At 39.6% G+C, this 24,684-nt stretch overlaps 1 protein-coding gene across 3 annotated transcripts in view; it reads left to right on the top strand.

The window, feature by feature from the left end:
* The window catches only part of RASGRP3 (RAS guanyl releasing protein 3), a 55,667-nt gene that overhangs the window by 27,460 nt on the left and 3,523 nt on the right, over positions 1-24,684 (top strand). For 2 of the 3 annotated variants that reach the window (XM_085055275.1, XM_085055274.1), the window contains exons 2-14: positions 48-240; positions 1,763-1,863; positions 2,491-2,555; positions 3,671-3,802; positions 4,771-4,918; positions 6,487-6,660; positions 7,068-7,184; positions 7,490-7,765; positions 12,992-13,069; positions 16,782-16,898; positions 19,003-19,118; positions 19,899-20,046; positions 23,523-23,559. In XM_085055275.1, coding sequence (XP_084911401.1) covers positions 171-240; positions 1,763-1,863; positions 2,491-2,555; positions 3,671-3,802; positions 4,771-4,918; positions 6,487-6,660; positions 7,068-7,184; positions 7,490-7,765; positions 12,992-13,069; positions 16,782-16,898; positions 19,003-19,118; positions 19,899-20,046; positions 23,523-23,559 — 1,579 coding nt within the window. In that variant the 5' untranslated portion in view covers positions 48-170. The remainder of the gene's footprint in view (positions 1-47; positions 241-1,762; positions 1,864-2,490; positions 2,556-3,670; positions 3,803-4,770; positions 4,919-6,486; positions 6,661-7,067; positions 7,185-7,489; positions 7,766-12,991; positions 13,070-16,781; positions 16,899-19,002; positions 19,119-19,898; positions 20,047-23,522; positions 23,560-24,684) is intronic. The other variant, XM_085055276.1, reaches the window with a different exon arrangement.

Genomic DNA, 24,684 nt, shown 5'->3' on the forward strand with positions numbered 1-24,684 from the left:
ATTCTTCCATATAGTCATATAATTATGATTTCTTTTACTTTCTTCAGATTTTCATTGAAGTCCAGCTAAGAGTGCAACCAACAAAATAAAGTGAAAAAGCTGGGCATCTGAAGAAGCATCCTTCTACTTGGTGAAAATGTCTCTTATTTTTTGACAACGATTAAAAGACAATGGGGTCAAACACTCTTGGAAAGGCTGCAACATTAGATGAGCTTTTGAACACTTGTATTGAAATGTTTGGTATGCTCTTTCAATATTTTATTTTGTTGTTACTGAAATTAATCATTTAATATGTATCCTGCTGTTCTCTGGTTTAGCCAGTCTTTCTCTTGGCTAAGAACATTTGTGTTCTGTAAAATTTTCCATGTTTCAATTTGGCCCAGAATCATGCAAGCCAGAATTTTAATCACATTCATACTGTACAAAATTTTCTTAATACAGATAATGCAAAATTGTGGATATGGCAATTTTTAAAATGCTGGCCTTTACCAAGAGAAATGTTTAGATGAATTATTCAAGGAGTTATTTCTGGCATTGATTTTTGTCTTGAGTGGTTACCCAGCTGTGGTTTTGACCAGTCATTTTTTTTAAAGGTTTTCTAAATTATCATGCAATAATTGGCAAGAGTATGACCTAAGGCTCATGTAATCTTTTTACTGTTATTAAAATGTGATGTACCAGGTCTGAGGGAAAGAAGTGATGAAAAAGACGTTGATCCATAACACCATTAATCATGACATATATCACATTGCGGTCAAATGAGTTCATGGGTGGGTTTAAATGTTTTCAAATGGAGCTTTGATTCCCAAAGCAGCATTTAGATTCTCTTGAGATGCAGGACAGCTTTTGATTGGAATGAAGTACTAATATTTTTTTTCCATGTGGAGAGAAACAAGTATCTAAAGGTGAGAGAGACTGAACAATTGATGGATAGACATATCTTGCAACCAGCTGCAGCAAATCCCTGACATCCATTTCTGTAGACCGCCATCAAACTTGTTGTACTAGAACATAATCAAAGTATTGGCAGAGCCCATGCACTTGTTGTATGTTGGAAATTGTGTCTCTTCTTGTATACACACTCTCTTGACAAGCACAGTCCATGTATGGCTCCTGTTTCACACATCACATCATCTACTGTCTTCCCAAAAAGCGACAGAGAGTAATCTCACATTGCAGATACTGGGGGAGGCTGATGGTCCATCAGCCTGCCAGGGAATAACTGTGTAGTTTCAGTGGCTACACTGCAAAGACACAAGGGTCTCCATGAGGCAGCTGGAGATGGGACCTCGGGCACAGATGTGAGGTGCTGCTTTGACATTGAATTCCTTGAAGCAGATATATTTTAAAATAATTTAACTGCTAATTTAAAGCTATAAAGCTGCAATAAAAGAAATATTGGAAGTCATTGTATATAAATCATCTCCCCACCCTCTTGATGGACTAATTTTGGATTTGTTCCTTAGATTACTGGCACTGTCTTTATTTAAAGTTCAGCACAGTGCTGTCCATGCCCTATTTTTTTAGCTATGGCCTGTTATCTACATTGGTTTGGCGTTTTTCCTCTGTTTAACCAACTGTCACTGCATTCTAGCCATAGTTACTTTTCAAGGAGCATTTTTGTGCTCTGGTTTCCTTTCCTACCTCTTTGGTAGATAATGAGCCAACATTTCCTCTTTTGATCCTTTCTGTCTGACTCTGCTTGAAGAATAAAAGCTCACCTCTGCTATAATGGGGCTAATTCATTGTTTCTCTTTTGCAGATGACAAAGGAAACCAGTGTTCCAGCCATTTGCCAAGAACCTTTCTTTTAATGCATCGGTGGTATCTGCCTTCGACAGAGCTGGCTGGCAAGCTTCTGTCCACATATCCTTTCACAGAGTGCTGCGAGTTAGATTACAGGGACAAAAGCAGATTGTTTTTCTGACTGCTCGTAAAAATGTGCCAATTAATTAGTGGCAAACAAGGTTTAGAGATGAATTTTTCTTCAGCCTAAGAGGTGGAAATTTGTGAGTTTCTTTATATTCACATAAAGACTGTGGGCTTTTTTCACATGTACAAGAATACTGATTTTGCATGAACTTTGAGTAACTGCAAATAGGAGGCCAAGGCAACTTTTCAAGCTATCACAGTAGGTTGGCCTTTGAATACTATGAATTTTCAGTCATATCAAAGCAACTACATGTCATTTATACCTTTTATTTCAGTAATCATAACTATTATCATATTTGGTTATCCAGACCTGGCAAGAAACCTGTCAGAAGAATATTCAGAATAGCAGAATAGAGACATTTTTGATAAGGGGCAGCCAGGAAATAGTGTCTGTTCCCTGCAATGCTGTGAAAGTGAATGAAATATCAGAGGCATAATGTGGTTATCTCTAGAAGAAAAGTTTGATACTTTTTTAAATTCAGCTGGTCTGGTATCAGTCTCCAGTGAATAAAAACAACATTGCTGAATCAAACTACATAATGCTTTCTTTAGCTGACATACATATAGAGATGCTGATGGGGAGAACTGTAATGAATTCAGATTGAAAATCTGCTACTTCATGAGGTAAACACACTTCTGGTCCTCTAGCATTTTGGTTTTATGGTTCTGTTTATACTTTCAATGTAATTTTGTTTGTTTGGGTGTTTTTACTTGGTCTCCTTTCTACAGTGAAGAGTGAATATCTGTGTGTTGAAAACAATTAAGCTGAGCCATCCAGTTTTTAAGACACTTAACTGCATTAGCTAAAAAGCTGACTGAAAACTTGTGCTGTTTTATCTGGCTCATGAATGTGATGCCTCTCAGAGGGAGACTAGTTCAGTGCCACACAGAGGAGAGACACATTTGGCTTCCAGGTGTAACTTAGTGTGGGAGAGGGAGATTTTCTCTGGGCTGTACACTTCAGCTCATGCAATCCCTACATAATTTATGATGGCAGAAGTGTGTTAGTGATGCCAGTGTTGTTACAGGTTGGGTGTGTTCCAAACCTTGCACCTACTGCACTGACCTTGTTTCCATGGGAAAGCTTTCATGTGTTGGCCTGTTTTTATGTAGGAACACTTCCCTATAAAAGAGAACACATGAATTTTTAAGTTAACATGTTTCAAATGTTTCTTCCTCCTTCCTCTGGATGAAGTTATATCAGTGAGAAGAAAAGTGAGGGGAGTTACTGAAGGCAGGACTGATTAAGCCTTTTCCACTCCCCATACATAGAGGAGGAGGTTTATATGGCTTACATCTGCTTTGCACAGTTATTGTGGTATGATTGCCACTCAAATTCACATTCTCATTGAAAAGTCTTTTCTGAGCAGACAAATTTGTCTCCCTTGGACAAGGAGCAAGTGCAAGTGTTACTTGGGTGTCCTGGCAGCCTGTCTCAGGACATTGTGTGTGTGCTTTTTGTGCCTGTCACCTGAGACATCACTTTGATTTTGCATTTCAATAGAATGTTGCTTTGTTGTGCTGTTGTGAGTTAAGCAAAGAAAATGAAAAGATGAAGTGGGTTTTGCCACTTCACTGTCACAGATAAGTACAGAAGCTGAGGTAGTTCACTCTCTCTGTCTAAAGAACAGTGGATCTGAAATATGTCCTATTAAAAAAATTTATTTAAAATATATGCAGCCACTGAATATTATACCTGAGTTTCTGGGCAACTCTTAACTGCTGTCTGTGGATTTCAGATACTGGATTTTGGAATTTCCTGCAGAGTTTAACTTGGATCTTGGGCTGATTCGTTTGACTGAAGAGTTTCAAGAAGTAGCTAGCCAGCTCGGATATGAGGATCACATCCATCTTATTGATATCTCCAGCATGTAAGGATGTCATGAGCTGCAATATCTTTGTGTCTGGAACAGCAGAATTCTAGTTCAGTGCAAAATATAAAAATATTAAGGGTCATCTTGATCTTGAGAGAGCAAGAAAAGCACTTGCAAAATTGTCTTTAAATTTGAAGCTACTAAAAATTTGAAGTTATAGTTACACTGTAAAGAGAAGATTGCTATCTGCATGTAAGTTTTTCATATAAACAGGAAATAAATTATTTTTCTGACAAAGCAAGTGCCAATTAAGTGATTAGTATTACTTTTTTTTCTGTAAGTTTTCATACAGAACTTACAAGATCAATGTAGTAACTAACATGCTGTGTAAATCTTAGATGTTCTTGGGAAGCTTTCTTGTCCTCTCATCAGTAATCCACTAGTTTTTTGTAATGTTTTCTATTATTTAACTGTAGAATTTTTAGCATTCACATTTTTAGTTGCATTGCATCAAAATGATTACAACTTCTGCTTCCTTGACATGCTGATCACCAGACATGCTTTTGCACCCCATCTGATATAGTAGATTTTCTTTTAAAATATGGCATGTGCATAGTGTTTGTTTCTGCTGTTCCATTACTTCAGGGACCTGTGGACTTACAGAGAAAAAATTAATCCTTGGTGTTGTTCAAGTACATTTTTATTCTGTATCAGAATTTGTTGTGAACTGTGCTTGTATTTCCAAAGCATCTTCAGTTATGGCTTCCTGTATCATGGGGAAGATGTCATCCTTTTGTTGTGATAAAAACCTGCTGTTATTTATCACTTGCAGTAGTGCATCCAAAACTCCTATCTTCTGTTATGCTCCTCAGAAGGTCTTAATCTAAGTGTTTGTTATGTGTTGGATGTCACAGACCAGAGGGCTCATGGTCCTTCTGTGGTCAGTTTTACATGATATGTTCCAACTGTGGGCTACACTGGCATGTACCCAAACAGAATCGAGACTTATACCTATTCTATTGCAGTCCTTCCTATGACTGGATGAGAAGAGTTACACAGAGGAAGAAGATTTCCAAGAAAGGAAAAGCCTGCCTGCTGTTTGACCATTTGGAACCCATTGAGCTAGCTGAACATCTCACTTTTCTGGAGCATAAATCTTTTAGGAGAATTTCTGTAAGAAGCCCACAACTTTGTCACTTGCAATTGGGAGTCTATCTTCAGAGAGTGCTCACATGGTTTCGTATTTATTACTTTTTTCTCAACATTTCACTGTAGTAAATCTTTATACTCTCTCATATGATATACATAGCTGTGCACTTCCTTGATCTTTGTCATGACTGATGATTTTTGGCACTGAGGGAAATTCGGGCACAGTTGCTTCTTTTCGCAGAGGATTGTACAAGGACAAGAGGCAAAAGTGAATGAAAACTGAAGTTGAAGCTAAAACAAAACAAATGAGTAAGACAAATGCCCAAAGAAATGCTGATTTCTGCTGGCAAATATCAATATGAAAATCTCACATTGTTACTGTATCAGGTGGCAAATGGAAGCAGTAAGTTCTCAAGATGACAAATGAGATTTCTTTTTAAACTGTTTAGGAACATAAGAGAAATCAAACTCCCAAACTAAGAAAAATATATGAGTTTTTTGTTTGTTTCAAGAGAGGAAGGAAAAAGAGATCAATAAGGTGCTGAGACCAGTCTAAATAGAATCACTTTTGATGTTGCTTAATAATGTTCAAAGGTTAATTACTCTAGACTTCAAATCAAGGGAAAACACCCTACTGTGTTCCATGCAATGCTAACCTTAAAGAAGGAGGGAAGGACAAGAAAAAAGGCATGGATTTCTTATTAGACTTAAGATGTATTTTAATTCCTTTGGGGATTCCAGGAAGAAAACTCAAACTTGCAAAGATTTTTCCTTCTTTTTGCTTTCTGTTTCTAGCTTGTCTGTTAATTCTTCAGCTTGAATTTTGCTATCAGACATGATTCTCTGCAACCAATGAGAGTTAATTAATCTTGTACTACTTGTTCTCTCAAAGATATGTAATTGTAGAATATGATAAGCCTGAATTCTGTCTTTGGTTTTACCTGTTTAAAAAAATGGGGAAGAAGGAAGGACAACATTAACTATAACAAAAAAAAATTAATTATCTGAACACTGAAATACTGTTTATCTGCATCTAGGAGACAAGCATCTGCTGTGTTAGAGTAAATACCCTCGTATGTTTTTCTAGCAGGTTGGTTTTGGTCAGCTAAGATCAAGAAACCTGTCGTGGCTGGCATTGCTAGCAACTCCTTACACAAGCTAAAGTTATGTCACAAGCTACTGAGAACCTCCCTTTAAGGGACAGCTTAAAATGGTTTTCAAACATTTAGGGAAATGTAATTTTTGGGATCCTATAGAGTACCATGTCTTGAGGGTGTCAAATAAAACTACACAGAATAAAATGTGTTAAGTAAATTATGGGAAAGATGGAAGTAGCAAATCATGCTCATCATGCAGCCCTCTATAATTCCTGACACACAAACAAGTTGTAAATTGACATTTAAGGAAAAACCAAACCAAAACAACAGCAAAAAGCTTTTAAGGAAGAGCTGTTGTGCAGCAGGGTCTGCTGACCCTGAGTCATGGTCACTTTCTAAACAAGAAGAGCTTTAAAAAGAAAAAAAATGTATCAAAGCTTCAATTTGATTCTTCAGTTGTCCACCGTGGTACTGAAAATGCCTTCTCTGTGTCAGTTCACAGACTACCAAAGCTATGTGATCCATGGCTGCTTGGACAACAATCCCACTTTGGAGAGATCTATTGCCTTATTTAATGGCATCTCTAAATGGGTCCAGCTCATGGTTCTCAGCAAACCAACACCCCAGCAAAGAGCAGAAGTAATCACAAAGTTTATCAATGTTGCACAGGTAAGTCTTGCAGATGAGTCTTTTTCCTCCAGTAATATAAACTGAGATTGCAGTAAACAAATTAGCTGATGCTCTTTATGTTATTTCCTCAGTGAATAGCCTGTTTAATATTACTGGAGGTTATTTGTTCAGGTGTTGTATGCCTGCATTTCTTAACTAGCAGACATAACTATACAATAATTTTTCTTTGTTATATTCCAGCTGGCAGCTGTCACTATTGTGTGTTTCTTCTGGAGCTTAGCTAATTAAAATATGAAATGCTGAACCATTCTGTTATGTGCCCTGGTTTAATGATTTCTGCTTTAGCCTTGATGGGTTGTCTCCTTTAACTTGTTTTGTGTGACACTGACTATCTGCTACTTTTATTTCATTAATTTTTAATTATGCATGATTAACCTCTCCTGCAGAAACTCCTTCACCTCCAGAACTTCAACACGCTGATGGCAGTTGTGGGAGGTCTAAGCCACAGCTCCATCTCTCGCCTGAAAGAGACTCATTCCCATCTTTCTTCGGAAGTCACAAAGGTATGGTGGACTCCAGAATACAGACATATTGAGCTGAACATCACCTCTTTGAGGTCTGATGGGTTCTGCAGTGCAGGTGTCTCACCAGCACAATACTTGGATCATGGCAGGGTATCCTGAAAGGCACTTGGTTGCATTCCTCTCAGTGGAGCAGGATAAGCTCACAGAGATCCTCTGCTTGATTGCCTGTGCCAGAGAGGAAATTAACACTGTCGACACCCTGACAAGAGTTGTGCTCATTTAAAAGTGATTAAGGAAATGCTATGAATGCTTTCACAGAGACTTGCTTCTCTGGCTGTTTGTAGGACTGGAACGAAATGACAGAGCTGGTCTCTTCCAATGGAAACTACTGCAACTACCGCAAGGCTTTTGCTGACTGTGTTGGCTTCAAAATTCCTATTTTAGGAGTCCATTTGAAAGACTTGATTGCTGTCCATGTCATTTTTCCTGATTGGATAGATGAGAACAAAGTTAACATAGTGAAAATGCAGCAGCTTTCCATTACCCTGAGTGAACTGGTTTCCCTGCAAACTGCTTCTCATCATTTAGAGCCTAATTTGGATTTAATTAACCTGCTAACCGTAAGTATTGAGCATGTTTCAATTCACTTCTGTGATTCAAATGTTGAGTGTCAGTATGAATACTCATATCTACAAAGTTAAGTGCATATTGTTATCCCAGTTTTGAAAAAGAAAAGGGAAAGAATACAAAACAGAAACAAGTTCACCTGAGGTGTTAAGAAAGTCAAATAGAGTTTTACTACTGTAGTATGTGGTGGCTGGAAGCAGCAACAGGATTGTTATAAATTACCTATTTTAACAATGACAGATGGAGGGCTGTATTAATGTCAGGAGAAGTAAAAACTCAGTTCTGACTACTTAGAATGGAGGCTTATGTCTCCTGTGGAAGGATTGGGTGACATGCTGACATGGACACACGAGAGATTCCAGCTGGAGCATCACTCCATTCTTGCTCCCCTGTGCCTTCCATGTGACACAGGACCCTTCCTATCCAGTAAATGAAAATGTGATGGATTTGTACTAGGACTGATCAGGTACAGAGCTTTACACTAAGGAAGCTGACAAATATGAGCCTGATCTTAGAGCTACCAAGCTGGTGTGGATGTACCTGTGGCTTCACTGGAATGAGGACTGGGAAAGGTTGGGGGAATAAGAAAACCTTCTTCAGTTGTGCCTTGTATGGAACAACCTGGGAACAAGGCTTAACCCTGGTTAGTGGGACAGGCAAGAGAAGGCACCAGATGTTGACTACTGCAACACTTCTTTAAGTCAAATTTTGAGCTATAAAGGCAGATATTTATTATTTTCTTTTGTTTTCATTGGGACCGAGAGTTTCTTTCTCATGACAGTCTTTCCCTTCCTGGTCATTTCTTACAAGCTTGGCTTTGAATAGGGGGAAGTGGAACCTCAGGCTTTAGGGAACTGAGCAATATAACAGTGAGTCCAAAAGGGTGGAAATTAGACGATGTGAAGTGAGATATGGAAGCTGAACTACTGCTACCACTTTCATTAGCTGCTCTTTCTTCTTGGTGACACCCTGTTTTCCAAAAGAAGCAGAAAGCTAAAGATTTTTCTAAGACATTGCAGGTCTTCATATATTCATCATTGTATCACCCTGAGCTCATATAGTGTATCTGTTTTCCTCTTTTAAAAAATATTTTTCCTTTTTTTTTTCTGTTTTGAGTAAAATGATGGGGATTTTATTTGTATTTTCATATTTATTTCATTGTATTTCATTTACCAGAAGTAAATGAGTACATGATGAGTGCTTTCTCACTTGTGATACACTGATGCATTCATTCGTAATATAACTCTGCTGACTTTGTTATGGCTGAGCCAATCTGATTGCAAAAAATGAAGTTGCATTTTGCAGTGTTGATTCTAGGCCTGATCAAGGGTTAAAAATAACTTCTGGGGTTTTTTACCTGTTAGTATAATTCTATGGTAGTAACTTTTTGTAATGATGGGGACAGCCCATCTAGGGCTGGGTATCCAGGTAGACAGGTCTAGGTATCCTAAAACCTTTCCAGGGTAATTCTGTCTTCATATTAGTCACTGGAAGTGTAGTTGTGGATCAAGTACATTTGATAGTGTGGGAGTTTTCATTTTAAATGGTGACTTCTGGAAAGGGTAAAACCAACAAATTTCTACAAAAAGTTCCAGGACCAGAATTTTGATACATACCATAATATGAATATTCTCGTTTTTCTTCCAGTATGTAAATTTTGTCCTTATCTGTGTATACAATACTTTTATTTCAACACTAGTCTCTTAAACAAGAATAACAGACTTATATTGTAGATAAAATGTTTCTATCTTTTTTTAATAAGAAAGTTTTAAATTATTGGCTGGGTTCAGAGAAAGAGGAGAAGAAAAGGCTTGCAACCCAAAGCTGACAAGAGCTGACAACTAAAATTAGTTGACCTTGCTATGTGCAAATGGTCTTTTAGCAGATTTAGCCTCCCCTGCTGCCTAAGTCATCTTCAGTTCTGAGAGCGTGAGGAATTAACCATTCCTTTTATTGCTAGGTCTTTTCTCTCGAATATCAACTGTAAAATTTTTTCCCATCTTTATTTAGAAAAGCTCCCTTTCAAATCTAGCAAATATATATAAATGTGTGGAATGCTTTTCAGTTGTGTGTGAATAGGCTGACCCAATCCATTTATTCACTTCTGCTGTTTTTCCCATTGAGCAGCTTCTATCTGGGCAAGCTTTTAGTGGGTGTCTTGTCCTGATAAGCAATGTGTAAATCTCTTGCCTGGCCTCCCTCCCTTGCAGTGCTGCCTTTTGCACCACACTCAGCAAGTGCTAACAGCCTGGCCTGTGCTTGCTTAACAAGGAAATCACTGGGTGCTGGTTTGCTAGTCCAACAACCTGCACAAAAAGATAAAATGGGCATTTCAGGGGCATGTGGGAATATGGCCTGGCTTTTCTCTTCCTCAGTGGTAGAGTCCTGTTTGCTCCAAGGGAGCTGATACCTTTCAAGTGGCTTGGAAATAGTGATGTTTGGGGAGGCTTTCGTAACAGCTATGAAGTGAGAGCTTGACTTAATAGCCTGGGTGAGAGGTGGGTAGTAAACTTCAGGCTGTCTGCTCAAGGTGCTTACAGGCATTTTCAAGATGCTATTGTGAGTATAGACTAAAAGGGCTCATGGGGAACAAGAGGTCTGTGGTTTCTGCTGAATGATCAACAGTTTGGAAAGTTGGTCTTCTCTTCCCTTAAATGTCAGCTCACAAACTTAGAAGTCTGTACCACTCCCTGGAATCCAAAACATGGAGCTCAGAAGTAGTAAAACATGACCTAAGCACGAGCTTGACAGTGCAAAAGAGAAGAACAACAGCTCTAAAGACATTTTTGCCATTAGAAAACTTACATTTGGTAAGGATGCTTAAGGAATTTTCTTACCTGCTGTGCAGTATTTCCACACTCTTTTTTTTTTCCACAATGTGAATAAAAAGCCTGTGGGTGTTTCATCACTTTCTGTGGATTGCAACTGGACCTCAGTTTCTCTACTAGACCACAGTGTATTTGTATGAGCTGTGTTAGAACCTATTTGATGCTGCCATTTTCTCCCCACTATTTTTAGCTCTCAGTATCTATTTATCTAACCTGTTCTGAGACTATATGCAAACAACTGGAAAGTCCCAGTCATTTGTATAGTCTAGTGAAGAGAATGAGAACTACCTAAACAATCAAATTGAAAGTCACTCCCCCTAAATTATGTTCAGTAAGTTCCACTTAGAAAAAAAAAGTAAGTCATGCATTTCTGATCACCCCCCCACCCTTCTCAATCCCCCTCCAAATTGCTCAGAAAAAAACACAGGACAGCAATGGCAGTCAAATTAGAATAGAAATGGCCACTCACTGTAAAGATTATTCTAGGAAAACTCTTATTACACTTTATTTGTCAGAGCAAAACTGTAAATAAAATACAAAAGGAATGCTTATATAACTGCATGGTCATCATGCTTGTAATATTTATGCTTGTGTATGAAACTTCTGAGCTAGACGATACCTTGTCTACTGCATGCTTACACATTGTGCTTAATGAACTTTAACCACTGCTTAAGATAAGGTCACATAATTCAGGGAGGGAAAGATACAAGCTTGCTTAATAAATGCTAACACATCTCCACTCCCAAATCCACACCCTGTTCATCTAGCCTGCTGAGAAAACTGTGCTCTTTCACAGGAACCAGGCAACACCTTTTGAACTACCAATTCTGCTCTCGCTCCCAGTCTGAGCTGATAATATTATGAACTCCAACTGAATCCTGCTTATTTTATGCCACCAAGGAAACTCAAAATACAGTCACTGAATATCTCACCACATGAACTATATTTATTTCAGCACTTACTGGTTATGTTGTCTTTAGGACAGGCCCTTACCTAACCCTATGACAGCAGCACGCAAGCTGGGTAAAGGAACCTGCAGGATGCACAGCCTTTCACTGTGCCCATAACCAAATTACAAAGTGCAAAAATCAGCAGTGTTTCAGCTAGACAAAATTAATAATGTAATTCCAGACTTCTCTAAAGCCATGTGTTTGCTTTGGGAACCTATCTTGGAAGAGGGCACAACTTCTGTCTTACTCATTGCACAAAATTCTGCCTAAAAGAGGGTGGTTCTGCAGTAGTTGTCACTGGTCCTGCTTGTTACTTACTTGGCACTTCAGATTCTCTAAAAATAACCTTCTGTCACAGTCATTTAGTCAGTAGTAATTCTATCTGTCTGTTCGGGAGCATCCTTTTAACTCAATCTTCACTTAGCTGGGGATTTGCAAGGTGGATGATAACTTCAAATCCTGTTAATTCTCCAAAGCAAATTAATGTAGGAACATGATCACAGGAAACATGTAATGTTTGTTTCCTCTCATGGCAAAAGATTAGCTACAGCATTGATTACTTTTCTCCTTCATCACTCCAAAAGAGGAGGAATTTACTGCAGACATATGTCAGTGCAAGACAGCAGCTGCCAAAGTAAAAACAAACAGATTCACTCTACTTTAAACATATCTATGTATCGTCTTTTTTCTCAATAAATCCTCTCGGGAAAAGAATGAGAACATAAAAGAAAAATCTTGCCTTTATCTAGAAACGGCAGAAAAGCAATTTGCCTTACTTATTGAGAGGTGATCAAGAGCAGGCCAAGCTGGGCTAGATGGGGATTGCTCTCAATGGAGCACTTTGCTGCATCAACCATGGTGGCAAACCCAGCTTGCCTCTCCCAGGCCTCTGTCTGCCCAGGGCTGTCCAGAGAAGCATTTGCTGCATGGGCTGCTGTCTGTGGAAGAGCTGCAGTACTATGACGCTTCTTGAGGAACAAAATTTGACCAGAATACAATCCAAAGTCCTTCCAGCCTAGCCCCTCAACGACATCTTTCCTGGAGATTGTGTATTCACCAGGTTGTTTCTCTGTGATCTCTCATGAGCATTGAGAAGTCAGAAGAAAGTGTTTTGCATAAGGGTGGTCTTTGGGGCCAGTGTCCCTCTTTGCATGAGGTCAGCATGCAGCCCCTCTCTCCCATGGGGTCGGGATGAGGGTTGTGCCAGCCTTGGAGTATGGTGCCTGACGAGAGCAGCAGCATGTCTCACCAGCCTGGGTTATGTTTGCTCTGCGGAAATCTGCTTTCCCAGCAGCTGCACACAGCTTTGGCTCATCTCCTGAACTCAGAGTAGCAAAATGTTGTGTTTACCATCAGTGGGAGGTATATCTTTGCTTACAAGCCTGTCATATCCGACCCAGTTTAATAAATATTACTGTTTCTCCCTCTTTCTTACATGTAGCTGTCCCTGGACCTCTACCACACTGAGGATGATATCTACAAGCTCTCACTGGTGCTGGAACCAAGGAACTCCAAATCTGTATGTCATCCTTTACTACATTTGGACATACTGCTTATTTTGTCTGCATGCAGTTGATTAACTTTTTAAATTACAGTTACTGTGTTTCCTTATTCATATAGACATAAAGCTTTTTAGTGTTATACTTGTGTAGAAAGCACAGTCACTATTTACAGGTGTTAATACATATTGGGAAAAATTAATAGTGCCAGACTTCACTGTTAATTATTTTTCAACAAAACCTCTGCAAGTCCTGGAAAACAAAGTTCTGCTCTAGATATAGATATCCTTTGTAAGTTTATATTTGTTATTTATTGCGTGACCCTTAGTCTATTTTCTGGATGCTGGTGCAGTTATATAAAACAACACTGATTTAAAGGATTTGTTTAAGGCAAGGCAAATAATTACTGTAGTATTTTAAAACTGTTTGCTTAGTTATAATTGTCTCTATCTTGGGCTCTCAAGCAATGTTTAAACAGATGAGAATAGATATTACTCTTTATTTGGTTATGTGCAACTAAAGACAATGCTACATTCATGCATTTTTCTTTATTTTTTGAAAGTCAGAGGATAAGGATAAATCTCATAATTAATAATTGACTTTCACTTAAGTTGTTACTCTTTCTTCTGCAGCCGAAGGCTGGGGACTCTGCTTTCCTCTAAGCATTTCTTCAGTGCATTAACATTTTTATCACATTTCATATCCAGCCTGTGATGCTCTCAGGCTGAGCCCTCTCAAGTCTGCCACCAGCAGAAACTGGGGGTGGCTGGAAATGCTTCACAGGGTGTGAGAGCAGAATCCAGGAGTCTGAGGCGATGCATTCCAGCACTTTTTAAAGTTTTGAAGCATTCTTAAGAGCAAGCAAGGAAGCAGAACCCTTTAATTTCCAAGTATTTCCAAGGCTTCTCTGGGGTTTAAAATAGTTAATTGCTCTTGGAGACCTGTTTGAGTACTATCTGTGTGTGCTCCCAGTGGTATATTATGAGCAATGATAAGGAAGCTAATGAATATTTCCATAGCCAACACTAGCTCAGCTGGAACATTTCAAATTTCATTAGTGAGTCTCCAGTCCTTATTGGATACTATTTGACCACAACAGTTGCTGTTTATTTCAGTCGTTCTGGGTCCCTCATGCTCTCATTACCACCAACAAAGTTGAAATGTTACAGCCCTATGCTGTGGAAGGACTAATGGGCCACTACTGTAAATGAAGAAAATTATCACATCACTGCTTTGATCTCCAGCCTGAGCTTTAAGCAGGACAAAAGCAATATAAACAGTGCTGTGAACTTTAACAGGACCCAGCAACTGTGGGAGACTTCTGCATAAGGATCAATGAATAACCAGTGACATTGAGCTGCTGCAGCACCCTGATGGGTAAAAAGCTGCAGCTGAATCGACAGAAGCCAGACTGTTTGAAGCTCACTTCTCTTTGATGGAGTGCCAAAGCACACAGGCTGTATTAGAGGGGAAAGAATCTGTAGAGCTTTCATACGTGGAAAAATTTGTCAAAGGCAATGTGACAGCACAGTTATATCATTCCAACAGCTCCTGGATGTATTGTTATATGGGTTCCACTCCCATGCAGGTGCACTATGCAGGGAAGCCTCATGCTGCTGCAATCATTTTCGAGGCAGAAGTGGAGCTGATCTGTTAGCATGTGAGTCTGCTGTCAACAGGGACCTGAGCAAGACTTTCCTTCTGCTAAAACTGGGCGGAGACTCTTCAGAAGGCATAGCAGCCTAAAAAAACACTGAAGGATGACCACCAGCTGTAGTATAGCACCTCCTTGTCACTGTGTCCTGTTTTTCCACACCCATTAGTGATCTTCTCGTAGGGAGTTTTTACTAATCCAGCTATTGTCTAGAAGACAACTCTGCCTGGTGCAATTATGCCACTGATTATGCACTTAATTTTTTTTTTTTTTTTTTTTGCTTTTCAGTAGAATTCCTTTCAATGCCAAAATACAGAGATGTCTGCAAGCATCTGAAAATGCTTTTTCAGTCTACAATACCATTGTCCCTGTACTGGGGAAATAGATAGGAGATGCAGTCTGAGGCACAAACTGCATGACCAGATACAGTGTTTCAGACCTTCTAATAAATTCAGCTTGGTAGTCTCTGGACAACTGGTTAGCGCCTGTCTTTGTAGGATGTATTTCAAATACGTAAATAAAATCATGGTAGTACATTTGAGCTTACAAGTGAAATAGAAGGAACCAATATTTCCCTTTGGCTAGCGGGCACTAATGTGACGTTTTCATTGCAACTTGTCAAAAAAAACTTAAAAACTGAATGAGGCTTCAAAAAAAAATAGCCCAGAAAAAAGAGAAAGGCTCCAGTGGATTCAGACTCCTTCTGCCACTGTGCACTCAGACCAGCAGGTGTTAAAAGCTCTCTGTGAGGTTTGGGTAGTCTAGCACCACACTGACACTTCTAATATGCATGTTTTGGTCAGTGCTTTGGGCAGCTAGAGCTGGATGTCCAGGTTCACTGTATTTCTTACTGAAATTGAATTCTGTTGATATAGGGATATTTTCCTCCCAAACTTACTTGTGCATATTTGTATGGGGCAAAATCTATTGAGGCACTGCTAAAAGCTGCTCTAACAATTGAAAAAAGCTGAATTAGTAAAGCAACTCACTAACAAATCCTTTTCTTCTTTTCCAAGCAAACACAGTAAAATGTGAACCTATGACCATTTCTCATCTCGATGTCAAAGTCTACAATACCATTGTTATACACAATGATAAGTGTAACATCTTTACATGTTTGAATCATCTCCCTTTCAATTCACACCAGTTTAGAGCGAGACAGATGAGACCCAGATTCTTTGCTCATCAGCTACCACAGGGGCTTTCTGAGTATGTGGACCATCTTCCTTCTGATCCAAAACATGCTGATTTTTTTCTGCTTGACACTGCTTCACCTCTTACATGTCCAGTGGCAGATACAGGGAAAGGCCAGTATGCCCTGCAGCTTTTCTCGTGCTAACTGGCTATTTTTGAATCTTTACCTGAAGCTGTGTTCAGGTATTTCCTATATTTTCTACTTAAAGAATCTGAGCTGCATTCCAGAGCTACTCCCAAAACACTGTAGTGGTGTGGAAAGAGTCAGACTGTGAGATCTGTGCATCCAGTGAGCTGTCAGCTACTGTTTAGTCAAGACCAAGATGATTCTAAAATAAAATAGTCTGGCTGGTGTTATCTGCAGAACAAGCCAAAGGTCAGCCCTCTTCTGCTCAAGCTGTCCATCGTGGCACATCTCAGCTGGAAACCAGTGGGATTGCTGAGCACAATTCTGCTGCTGCTTCTGCATCCTCTGTCTTGCTGGTGCCACACAGAGCAGGAGCATTAACTTCTTCAGGTTGTGGCAGGTTTCTGGTCTTACCTATTTCTGACACCCACTGTGTTCACAGACCCTCCTTCCTTCAATCTTCCTTCAAGTCTCACTGCTGTTGAACCCTCTGGAGATGTCAGTGAGGAAAGACTGCTTGGGTTTGCTTCTGAGCTCCCTGGTTGCTAGCAGTGTAGCTGGGAGGTGCCACAGAGAGCCCAGCTGAAGCTGTTAGTGAAGACAAGCAGCTCTTTAGAACTTTTGCCTGATGTTTTGCTAAGCACGTTTTTACAGCATGGGTACTCCAGTAGTTTGTGGGTTTAGCTCTGACGTTTTGAGCTGCTTTTAACAGGAAACTTCAGATTTGAAAATCCTTGTGTTCTGATCCATCTCTCAGCAGCCTACCTCCCCGACCACCCCCAACAAGCCAGTAGTGCCACTGGAGTGGGCATCTGGAGTGGTACCAAAACCTGACCCTACAGTCATTAACAAGCACATACGAAAACTGGTGGATGTAAGTATTGAAATGTTATACTGCTGTAAGAAAATTATTGTAATGATTGTCATTATAATTAATTTCAAGCTTATCATGACATTGTTATGGCTGGGGTGAATTTCAGACATACAGTAGCAAATTTGAGCCATTACTGATACATTCAGAAATATTTATTTTATTCCTGTAATCAGAAATGGGAATAGTAAGTGGGTTTCTTGGTGCAAAGGAGCAGACTTTCAGGAGCATCCAAAAACTGGCTCCTGTTTAATAGGTTTGTCTAGCAAGTATATATTCAAAGGGCAAAGTTTAGTTTGCAGCTCTAGCCACATAGTTCATGTCTGGTAACAGAGAGCTGAAAAGAAATCTACTCAGAAACAAGGTCTCACACATAAATAGGTCTAATGAACTTTTCTGGAAACTCTGTTTCTGTTTTTCAACTTGCTGCTATTTTACTACCCAGAGCATGTTACATATGGTAAAGATAGCTTTGTCTTGGTGTCACTTTAAAAATGCGGACATGAAGTCATGCAGAATTATAGCTGGGATCTTCTAACTTCAGTTTGGAAGGTGATGTGTTGTGCTAGGTAATGTAAACAAAATTAAACACCTCCAGATTCCTTTGGAGAGACTGAACATTTCCTTCTGCATTCTACAAATTAGTAAGTAAGTCTGGAAGGAACTATTAAATTCTGATCTTGTCTGTGCTACAGATCATCAATTTGAGTTATGTTGTTAAGATAACCTAAACTAAGTCTTCAGTTCTCTCACTCAGACTTCAAATATATCTTGTAGTTTACCTTTTGTACATGCCCCTCTTTAAAAAAAGCTTCAATTTTCTTTTAATGTGGGATGCCAGAAGTGTCCATGATGTTCCTGAATTGCTTTTGTCAGCACCATATGTGTTGATATAAATGACTCCATATCCAAACCTCTCTTTGATAGCTTGTTTAAATAGGAAGTCTGTCACAATTCCTTAATCTGTCCAGAATGTGCTGGGTGGAGAGTTATGTTTGTTCCTGTGGTTGAGGGAGTTGCAGTCCCCCATCCCACAGTTTTGGCTGTGTCCAGGACATATGATGTAGAGTGTGACAGGATTAAAACATGGTTTGAGTCTTTTATGGATACAGCTTACTAAAAGGCTCACACCACTCTGTACAGCTGTTTTCACTTTGCCAAGATTTGTTATTTGCTAGCTTCTTTGAGTTGTGCTTCTAGGATTTGTTTTATTTACAAAAAGTGTTGAACACTACTTGGGTTTGCGTTTGAGGTCCTTTATGATGTCATTTTGAGGTCTGCCCATCATCAGTTACAGACATTTGATAGAAATGGGTTTCATCATGTTAATACAAGACAATAGAGATACCTTTCAGGGGTCTCAGTATATTAAAGTCTTTATCAACAAAATTTAAATCTACTGAAGGAGTATGTACTTCACTATGTGCCTCTCAGACAGTCACATTGACTTTGACTCCTGTGTTTTTCCCATCAGTATCACATGTAACTTTAACACCCCTTGTGCATTTTTGCAAAGAGGAAGACAGAATGTAGTAGCTCTTTAGCAGCTAAGGAGGGCACCTATCACTTATTAGACCTTTTAAATTTGATCCCATGTCTGTTTTTACTTAGTGGTGGATTAGGGTGTGTTGATGGAAGGGAATGGTTGTTAGACACAAAGTGCTTGTGATCAGGGTGTCAAAATATTAGTAAACGAATTAGATTGAAACAGTACTGTGGCAGAGTAGAGGTGACCAGCTAAAAGAAAAGTAAAGCCAAAAGCATCTGAAATACTCATGGGAAACTTGCTATTGTTTTTGTTTGGTTTTTTTCTCCCCATGATTAAGAAGTATATTTAATGAAACAAAGGGAATATGTCATCACGTGGGGCAGAATTGTGTGTGTGGAGGATCATCACTAGATAAATGCTGATGTCAACTTTTCTTTAAAAATTAGCCATTTTCAATGATATGCATATTGAAATACCAATTAAAAATAAAAGAAATAAAACAGATGCAGCAGAGCATCTGAATAGAACATTAAGTTACATGTAATTTTAATGTTGAAGAGGCTGGTACAGATTCAGAATAGACTAGGTAACAGTGCAATAATATCTTTTTTCCCCCAGTCTGTCTTTAGGAACTACGATCATGACCATGATGGTTATATTTCTCAGGAAGACTTTGAAAGTATAGCTGCCAACTTCCCCTTTTTGGACTCTTTCTGTGTCCTGGACAAAGACCAGTAAGCTTGGAGATTTATTTGTGGTGTTATTTTCTTTTCCTTAATTTAAAAATGTAGAAAATACAAATATTGAAGAAACGGCATCTCCCAAGTTTCTTTTGTCTGACAAGATTACCAAAGGCTGAATTCTGTTATAATTTAAATTCTTATACTGTAGTCAGTTCTTTAATTCCACCCAGGCTAGAGTCCTGTTTTACCTGTTACTTTAAAAATCATTTATGAATAACTTAATGAGGAATTCCTGCTGGGACTGAGTCAAAACCCTAGAGTACTGTGAAATTACAGTGAAGGTGCTCTAACAAGACCAGGCATCAGACTGATGAACCAAATAAGTTGTGTACAGCACAGGGAAAATTGATGCATGTAGCAGAAAGGCAGTAGCAAATATTCTAGAAGGTATATGTAACATTGATTTCCTAGCCAGCTGGGCTTGATGGTTCCTGTAGTCTGGAATTTCTTTGGCTGTGAAGGCTGATGGTCAGCCTGAGACATAACCACTTGTTTTGTGTGAGCAGTTAAGTCAAGTTCCTTCCTGTAATGGCCTGGTCTGTGCTCTGGTACCATTAGCAGGTGAGATAACAAGGTTCATGCTGTCAGTTCAGTGTTACTCTTTAAAGGAAGATAAGAATCCCAAAGGCTCTAAGGGTTTTTTTCCTTCCAGGACTGTTGCAGTTCTGTCAAAGGATGTGCTTTGTGTGCTGCATGCTTTCTGCAATAAGAAAACTCTGAATTTTTCAGTGCCATGAGCAGTGACAAATCTATTTTTTATGTCCCTAACAGAGATGGTCTTATAAGCAAAGAAGAAATGATGGCTTACTTTCTGAGAGCTAAATCCCAGTTTCAGTGTAAAATGGGACCAGGGTTTATCCATAACTTTCAGGAAATGACCTATCTTAAACCAACTTTCTGCGAGCACTGTGCTGGATTTGTAAGTATGATTTTAATAATAGCATATCTTAGAAACAAGTTTTACCCTTTAAAGTATACAGGGTGAAACTGGCTCCATACATTGTTAAAGTCTCTTGGCCAAATAATATGGCATTCAGAAGCACAAAACATTTGCTCATGTTAGCTGTGCTATCCAGTTTTGATTTAGTAGTTTCCAAAAACTATTTGTAAGAATTTTGGGATGGGGGGTGGGGAGGGGAATAAAATTACATTAGCTAAAGGATAATAGAGACTATATGAATGGTTTGGCTTGGTTTATCTTAAGTTCTTTAATTTGGCTTGATTTCCCATGTAAACAAGCTAGAGAGAAAATAGATGTCTGGAACAGAGGATGTAGATGAAGCAAAAGCCATTCTTTCTCAGGAAGTTGCACACGGCAACACAGATATATTCATAATTCTCTGAATGGCTGTAAGAGCCCTAATTTTTTCTCTATTGAATTAACAGATCTTCTAATTTGGTAAAGAAATCAAAAGTGCTTCCAGCAGTTCTGTACAATAAGAACTTTTAGAATTTATTAGGTGGGAGGGGGTTTTAATTGGTTTTTCTCTTAGCCATAACTTACCAGATGTCACTTATTAGAGTGCTCTCTACATATCTGGGAAAGGATTGGTTTTGTAGACATTTGTGCTGCTTGTAAACCTTCTCTCTAAGTTTCCCACTTCACCCCAAATATAGTAAAGAACAAAGAATTACTATGATATAAAAGTTACTTTAATGGATGCACTTGGCTGAAATCAAGTGTCCACATTTAGACAGCTAAAGTAGTTAGGGCAGGGGCTGTGTCCTCTGTCTGCATGTGGCTCACATAACAGGCTGTGAACTCAGACCCTGTCCCTGCTCTCCAGAACAGATCTGCCTCTGCACTCGGGGTAACTTTATTCCATGATCCTTGCCCATAAGTAATATTTCTTCATGGTTGAAAGCAACAATAACAGCACTGCTAAGCACAAAAACATGCCCCCTTTCAGACCAGCTCTAGTGTTCCTGCTCTAGCCCATGCTCCCATCTTCCACTCACTTCTTTCAGAACGTGTCAGTTCTGTTCAGATGTTTGAAGTCCCTATCGCAGCCTCTGCCGCTGATTAACGCCATGGGGAAGCAGGAATTCCACCTATTTCCGCTGGAGCTGCAAAAGCTGTGGAGGTGCCATGGTCAGTGCTGACGCAGGAGCATGCTGGGGGGGCTCTCCAGCTGACAGCTCCAGCACTTCCAGGGGCAGGGACAGCCACCAGCCACAGCCTATTGTTCCAGCCTGCCTTGGGAAGATGTCATTGTGTTCGTGACACTCAGTGCATGTTCGAAAGGCTTCCACAGCAAAGCAAGGCCTGAGGACTGCCCTGAAACATCCTCTATAGCAGATATTTTTCTCCTTCATCAATTTTCTAATTGGCCACTGTTGGATTTTTCATGTCTCCCTGATAATATCCAGTGCAAGGATACAAATGAGTAAGGGGTTGTACAGGAAATGGAAAGAAAGTCATTTTTCCTGCCAGCTTACTGAAGTTACTGGCATTGTTCTGTGGATGAGTTGGACCGGTAGGACAGGAACCAACTGCAGAATCTGCTGCTTATTTGTTTGCATTTCAGTGCTACTCATCCACGGGTGGAAACCTAATTTCAAACTGATGCAGTGATTCACAGTCAAAATAATGTGCACTGACCATGCAGCAGGATGAATTGACATGACAGTACAATGCACACAGTTATTAAAACGATACGAACTTTGAAGGTCAAGCTCAAACCTAATGCCATTAAGCAGCACAAAGTTGATATGCCCATGACCAGTCACAGTTCCGTCCCACAGCTTGAGTTGCACCACATGGCAGGGTAGGTGACCAGCCATCCTGCTGAGTTTAGAACTTGAATTTGCACAGATCCTCTTACCTTGGAGCTGGCTCAAGCCAGCTTTGCAGCAAAGCTGTGTCAGACACGTTCAAAGCTTTAGGTCAGAATTCATGACATGACACTTCAGCTAAGCTTTCACTGCGGTGTGTAACCACAACCAAATTTAAGTGGGAGAAAGGTACAGAGATAAAAAGGTGAGGAGTGAGGAGAAAGGTCCTCAGTGGGAACAGAATAGAGCTTAAACGAAATAAGTAACAATTCATGTCTCTTACAGTGATCCTGTAAAAGAGATCTGGGAAAATAGGTCATTGCTGCTCTTTCAAGGGGGACTGGGTGCTCTACTGTTGCTGCCTGGGCACAGCAACTGTGTTCACTGTGCACATATACAGCTTTATCAAGAAAAAATAAGCAGCAGGACTTCTATGGATCCAGCTTCCACTGTTGTCCTTTTGTTCGCTGTTCTTCTACCCTGTCTAACCTATTTTTGCTTTCTCCAGACCCCCATTTTTCCTTGTCATTTCTTTTGTGCAGTGTATGGGATGTTTTTTTTCACCTGGAATCTTTCCATTCTGTTTATTTTACATTTTCCTTTGTAATCTGAATGTTCTCAATCTCTTCCTTATGAACCTTTCTTTAATGACTCCCTGCTCTCTGTTCGTGGATACTTATAAATCTGGTGAGGAGCCACATGCAGTTTCAACTGCCTGGATGTGCTGACCCTCCTTGGTGAATGAGTTCAGGGTAAACACCAGAGTCCCCAATTTTTTTCCTTTTATGCTAGAGTTAGAAAAATTGCCCCTTCCTCTCACTGCCTCTCAGAGTGGAAATGCTTGTTTTTATAAAGCTGTGGCTGTAGATACAGTGTTTCTGAGTGTATAGAAAACAATTTGTTAGGGAGTTTCCCTGTTTCCAAGCAGTCCTGCTCGTGTGGCAGTGAAAGCTTCCCAAAAGTGGGACCACCCACTGGCCCTTGGAAGTTTAGCATTTGGTAGTTACAAGTGTACTTCAACAAGAACAGCTTTTGAGGGAAGGCAAAGATGTAATTTAGTGGCTTTTCTGCCTGTTTCACTCTTTGACTGTTTTGGGGGTTTTTTAAATGGGAAAAGGCAGGTGCACAAATCAGATTGCTATGGCTAGGTGTGCTGGGAACCAGTATGGGATCCAAGAACCTAGTTTTTATCCCCAGTGGTGTTTTCTTCTGCTGTGTTTGAATGTTTTGCGGGTCATTGATGAATCTGGAGAATGGAGGTACACTGGAAATTCTCCTGCAGACAACATTAAGGGAGCCTAGAAGCAGAATCTGCTTGGCTATTTTCACTAAGCTGGGTATGGTGGCAATTTTTCATCCATTCCTGGAAGCAAATATCATCTGTGTCTCTCCTTCTCTTCTAATGGTAGTTCCATCACTACTAATAAGTAGCAGAAGTAAGGGAGAAGCCACACAACTCTTATCACAATTAGAGGGGGAGGTCTGCCTGACAGGAAGGGTGTTAAGAGCAGTTGTATCCTGTTTGTGCTTTTGTAGCCATTGGTACTTCCTCATTGTGACCTTGTTTTCCTTCCAGATTTCTTTTCTGATTCCTTGACGTTCTTTTGTCTTTCTTTGCAGCTCTGGGGTATAATCAAACAAGGCTACAAATGCAAAGGTAAATAAATATTGCATGGATTTTTTTCAAGCTATGGGTGGTGGGTTTTAATACAAGCCAGTCAACCATACCTTTAACTAAAATGTCCTATGTTCAAACACATCTTGCATCTACATTTGGTACTCTCTGTGAGCAGTGACTGCTGGTACACTATGAAGTCTCACTGCATTAGAGAAAATACCACCCCAGAGGAACACACAGATTCTGTGAGATAAATGTCCAAAGCAGCCACTGACTCCATGAGCTGTCACTTTCTAGCAATAAAGGCCTTGCATCTTGGAAAACCAAGAGCTCTCATTCTAACACTGAGACATCCTGAAATATATCCCCTGAGACTCAGGTCAGGAAAAAACCTGCTAGTGACACTGTTTGTCGTGTACATGCATGTGCGTGTAGTGAAGCACACTAACTTTGCAATTATAGTGACTGAGGTAGAAATAAAGAAATATTTAATTCCTAGACTGCCCAGCAAATCCAATTGCAAGATATTCTCTAGACATTCAACTTATAAAAAATCCTAGAGCTCTTACATCCCTCTCCTTTGCCTTCATAAAATATTTAATTTCTTAAGCAGTACTTGCACTATATTAAGCAGGTCAGACCAAAAGGGATATTGTAGTGGTCCTCATTGGTTTTAAAATCCTGGACCTATTTATTTCTCAAGCAGCCCAGCTCTGGCTGAAGGGCATTGTTGATTTTCACAGCTGTAGCTACCTCTCAGTTATTCACAGGGGAACATTCACATATGTACTCTTTTCCCATAGTCTTACTCTGACTCAAAGGAGAAGGATGAAGAACTCACAGTATTGTTTTTTGAAATACACCATATTCCTGTCGCTCTCCACCCACAAACCCCTCTTCCTCAGAGAGGGATGGGGGAAATGTCCATGGCTAAATGAAAATGTCTAATTCTGATACTGTTGACTACTGTCATCTTAGAAGCTTTGAAAATGCTGGTTGCAGTCTATAGTTTTACTGGCAGGATGAGGGAAGGTAAAGTTTTGTCACACCAACCTATAAACTCAATTTGAGATCTGAAAGTTGAGCTTCTGTCCTGCATCACTGCCTGTAGAAGAGGTCCAGTGGAGACTGAGCAAAAGTGGTGCTGTAAAGTCAAAGTTATAG

Source organism: Lichenostomus cassidix, chromosome 3 (genome assembly GCF_008360975.1).
Source record: "Lichenostomus cassidix isolate B80296 chromosome 3, HeHo_3.0, whole genome shotgun sequence".
NCBI classification, from domain to species: Eukaryota; Metazoa; Chordata; class Aves; order Passeriformes; family Meliphagidae; genus Lichenostomus; species Lichenostomus cassidix.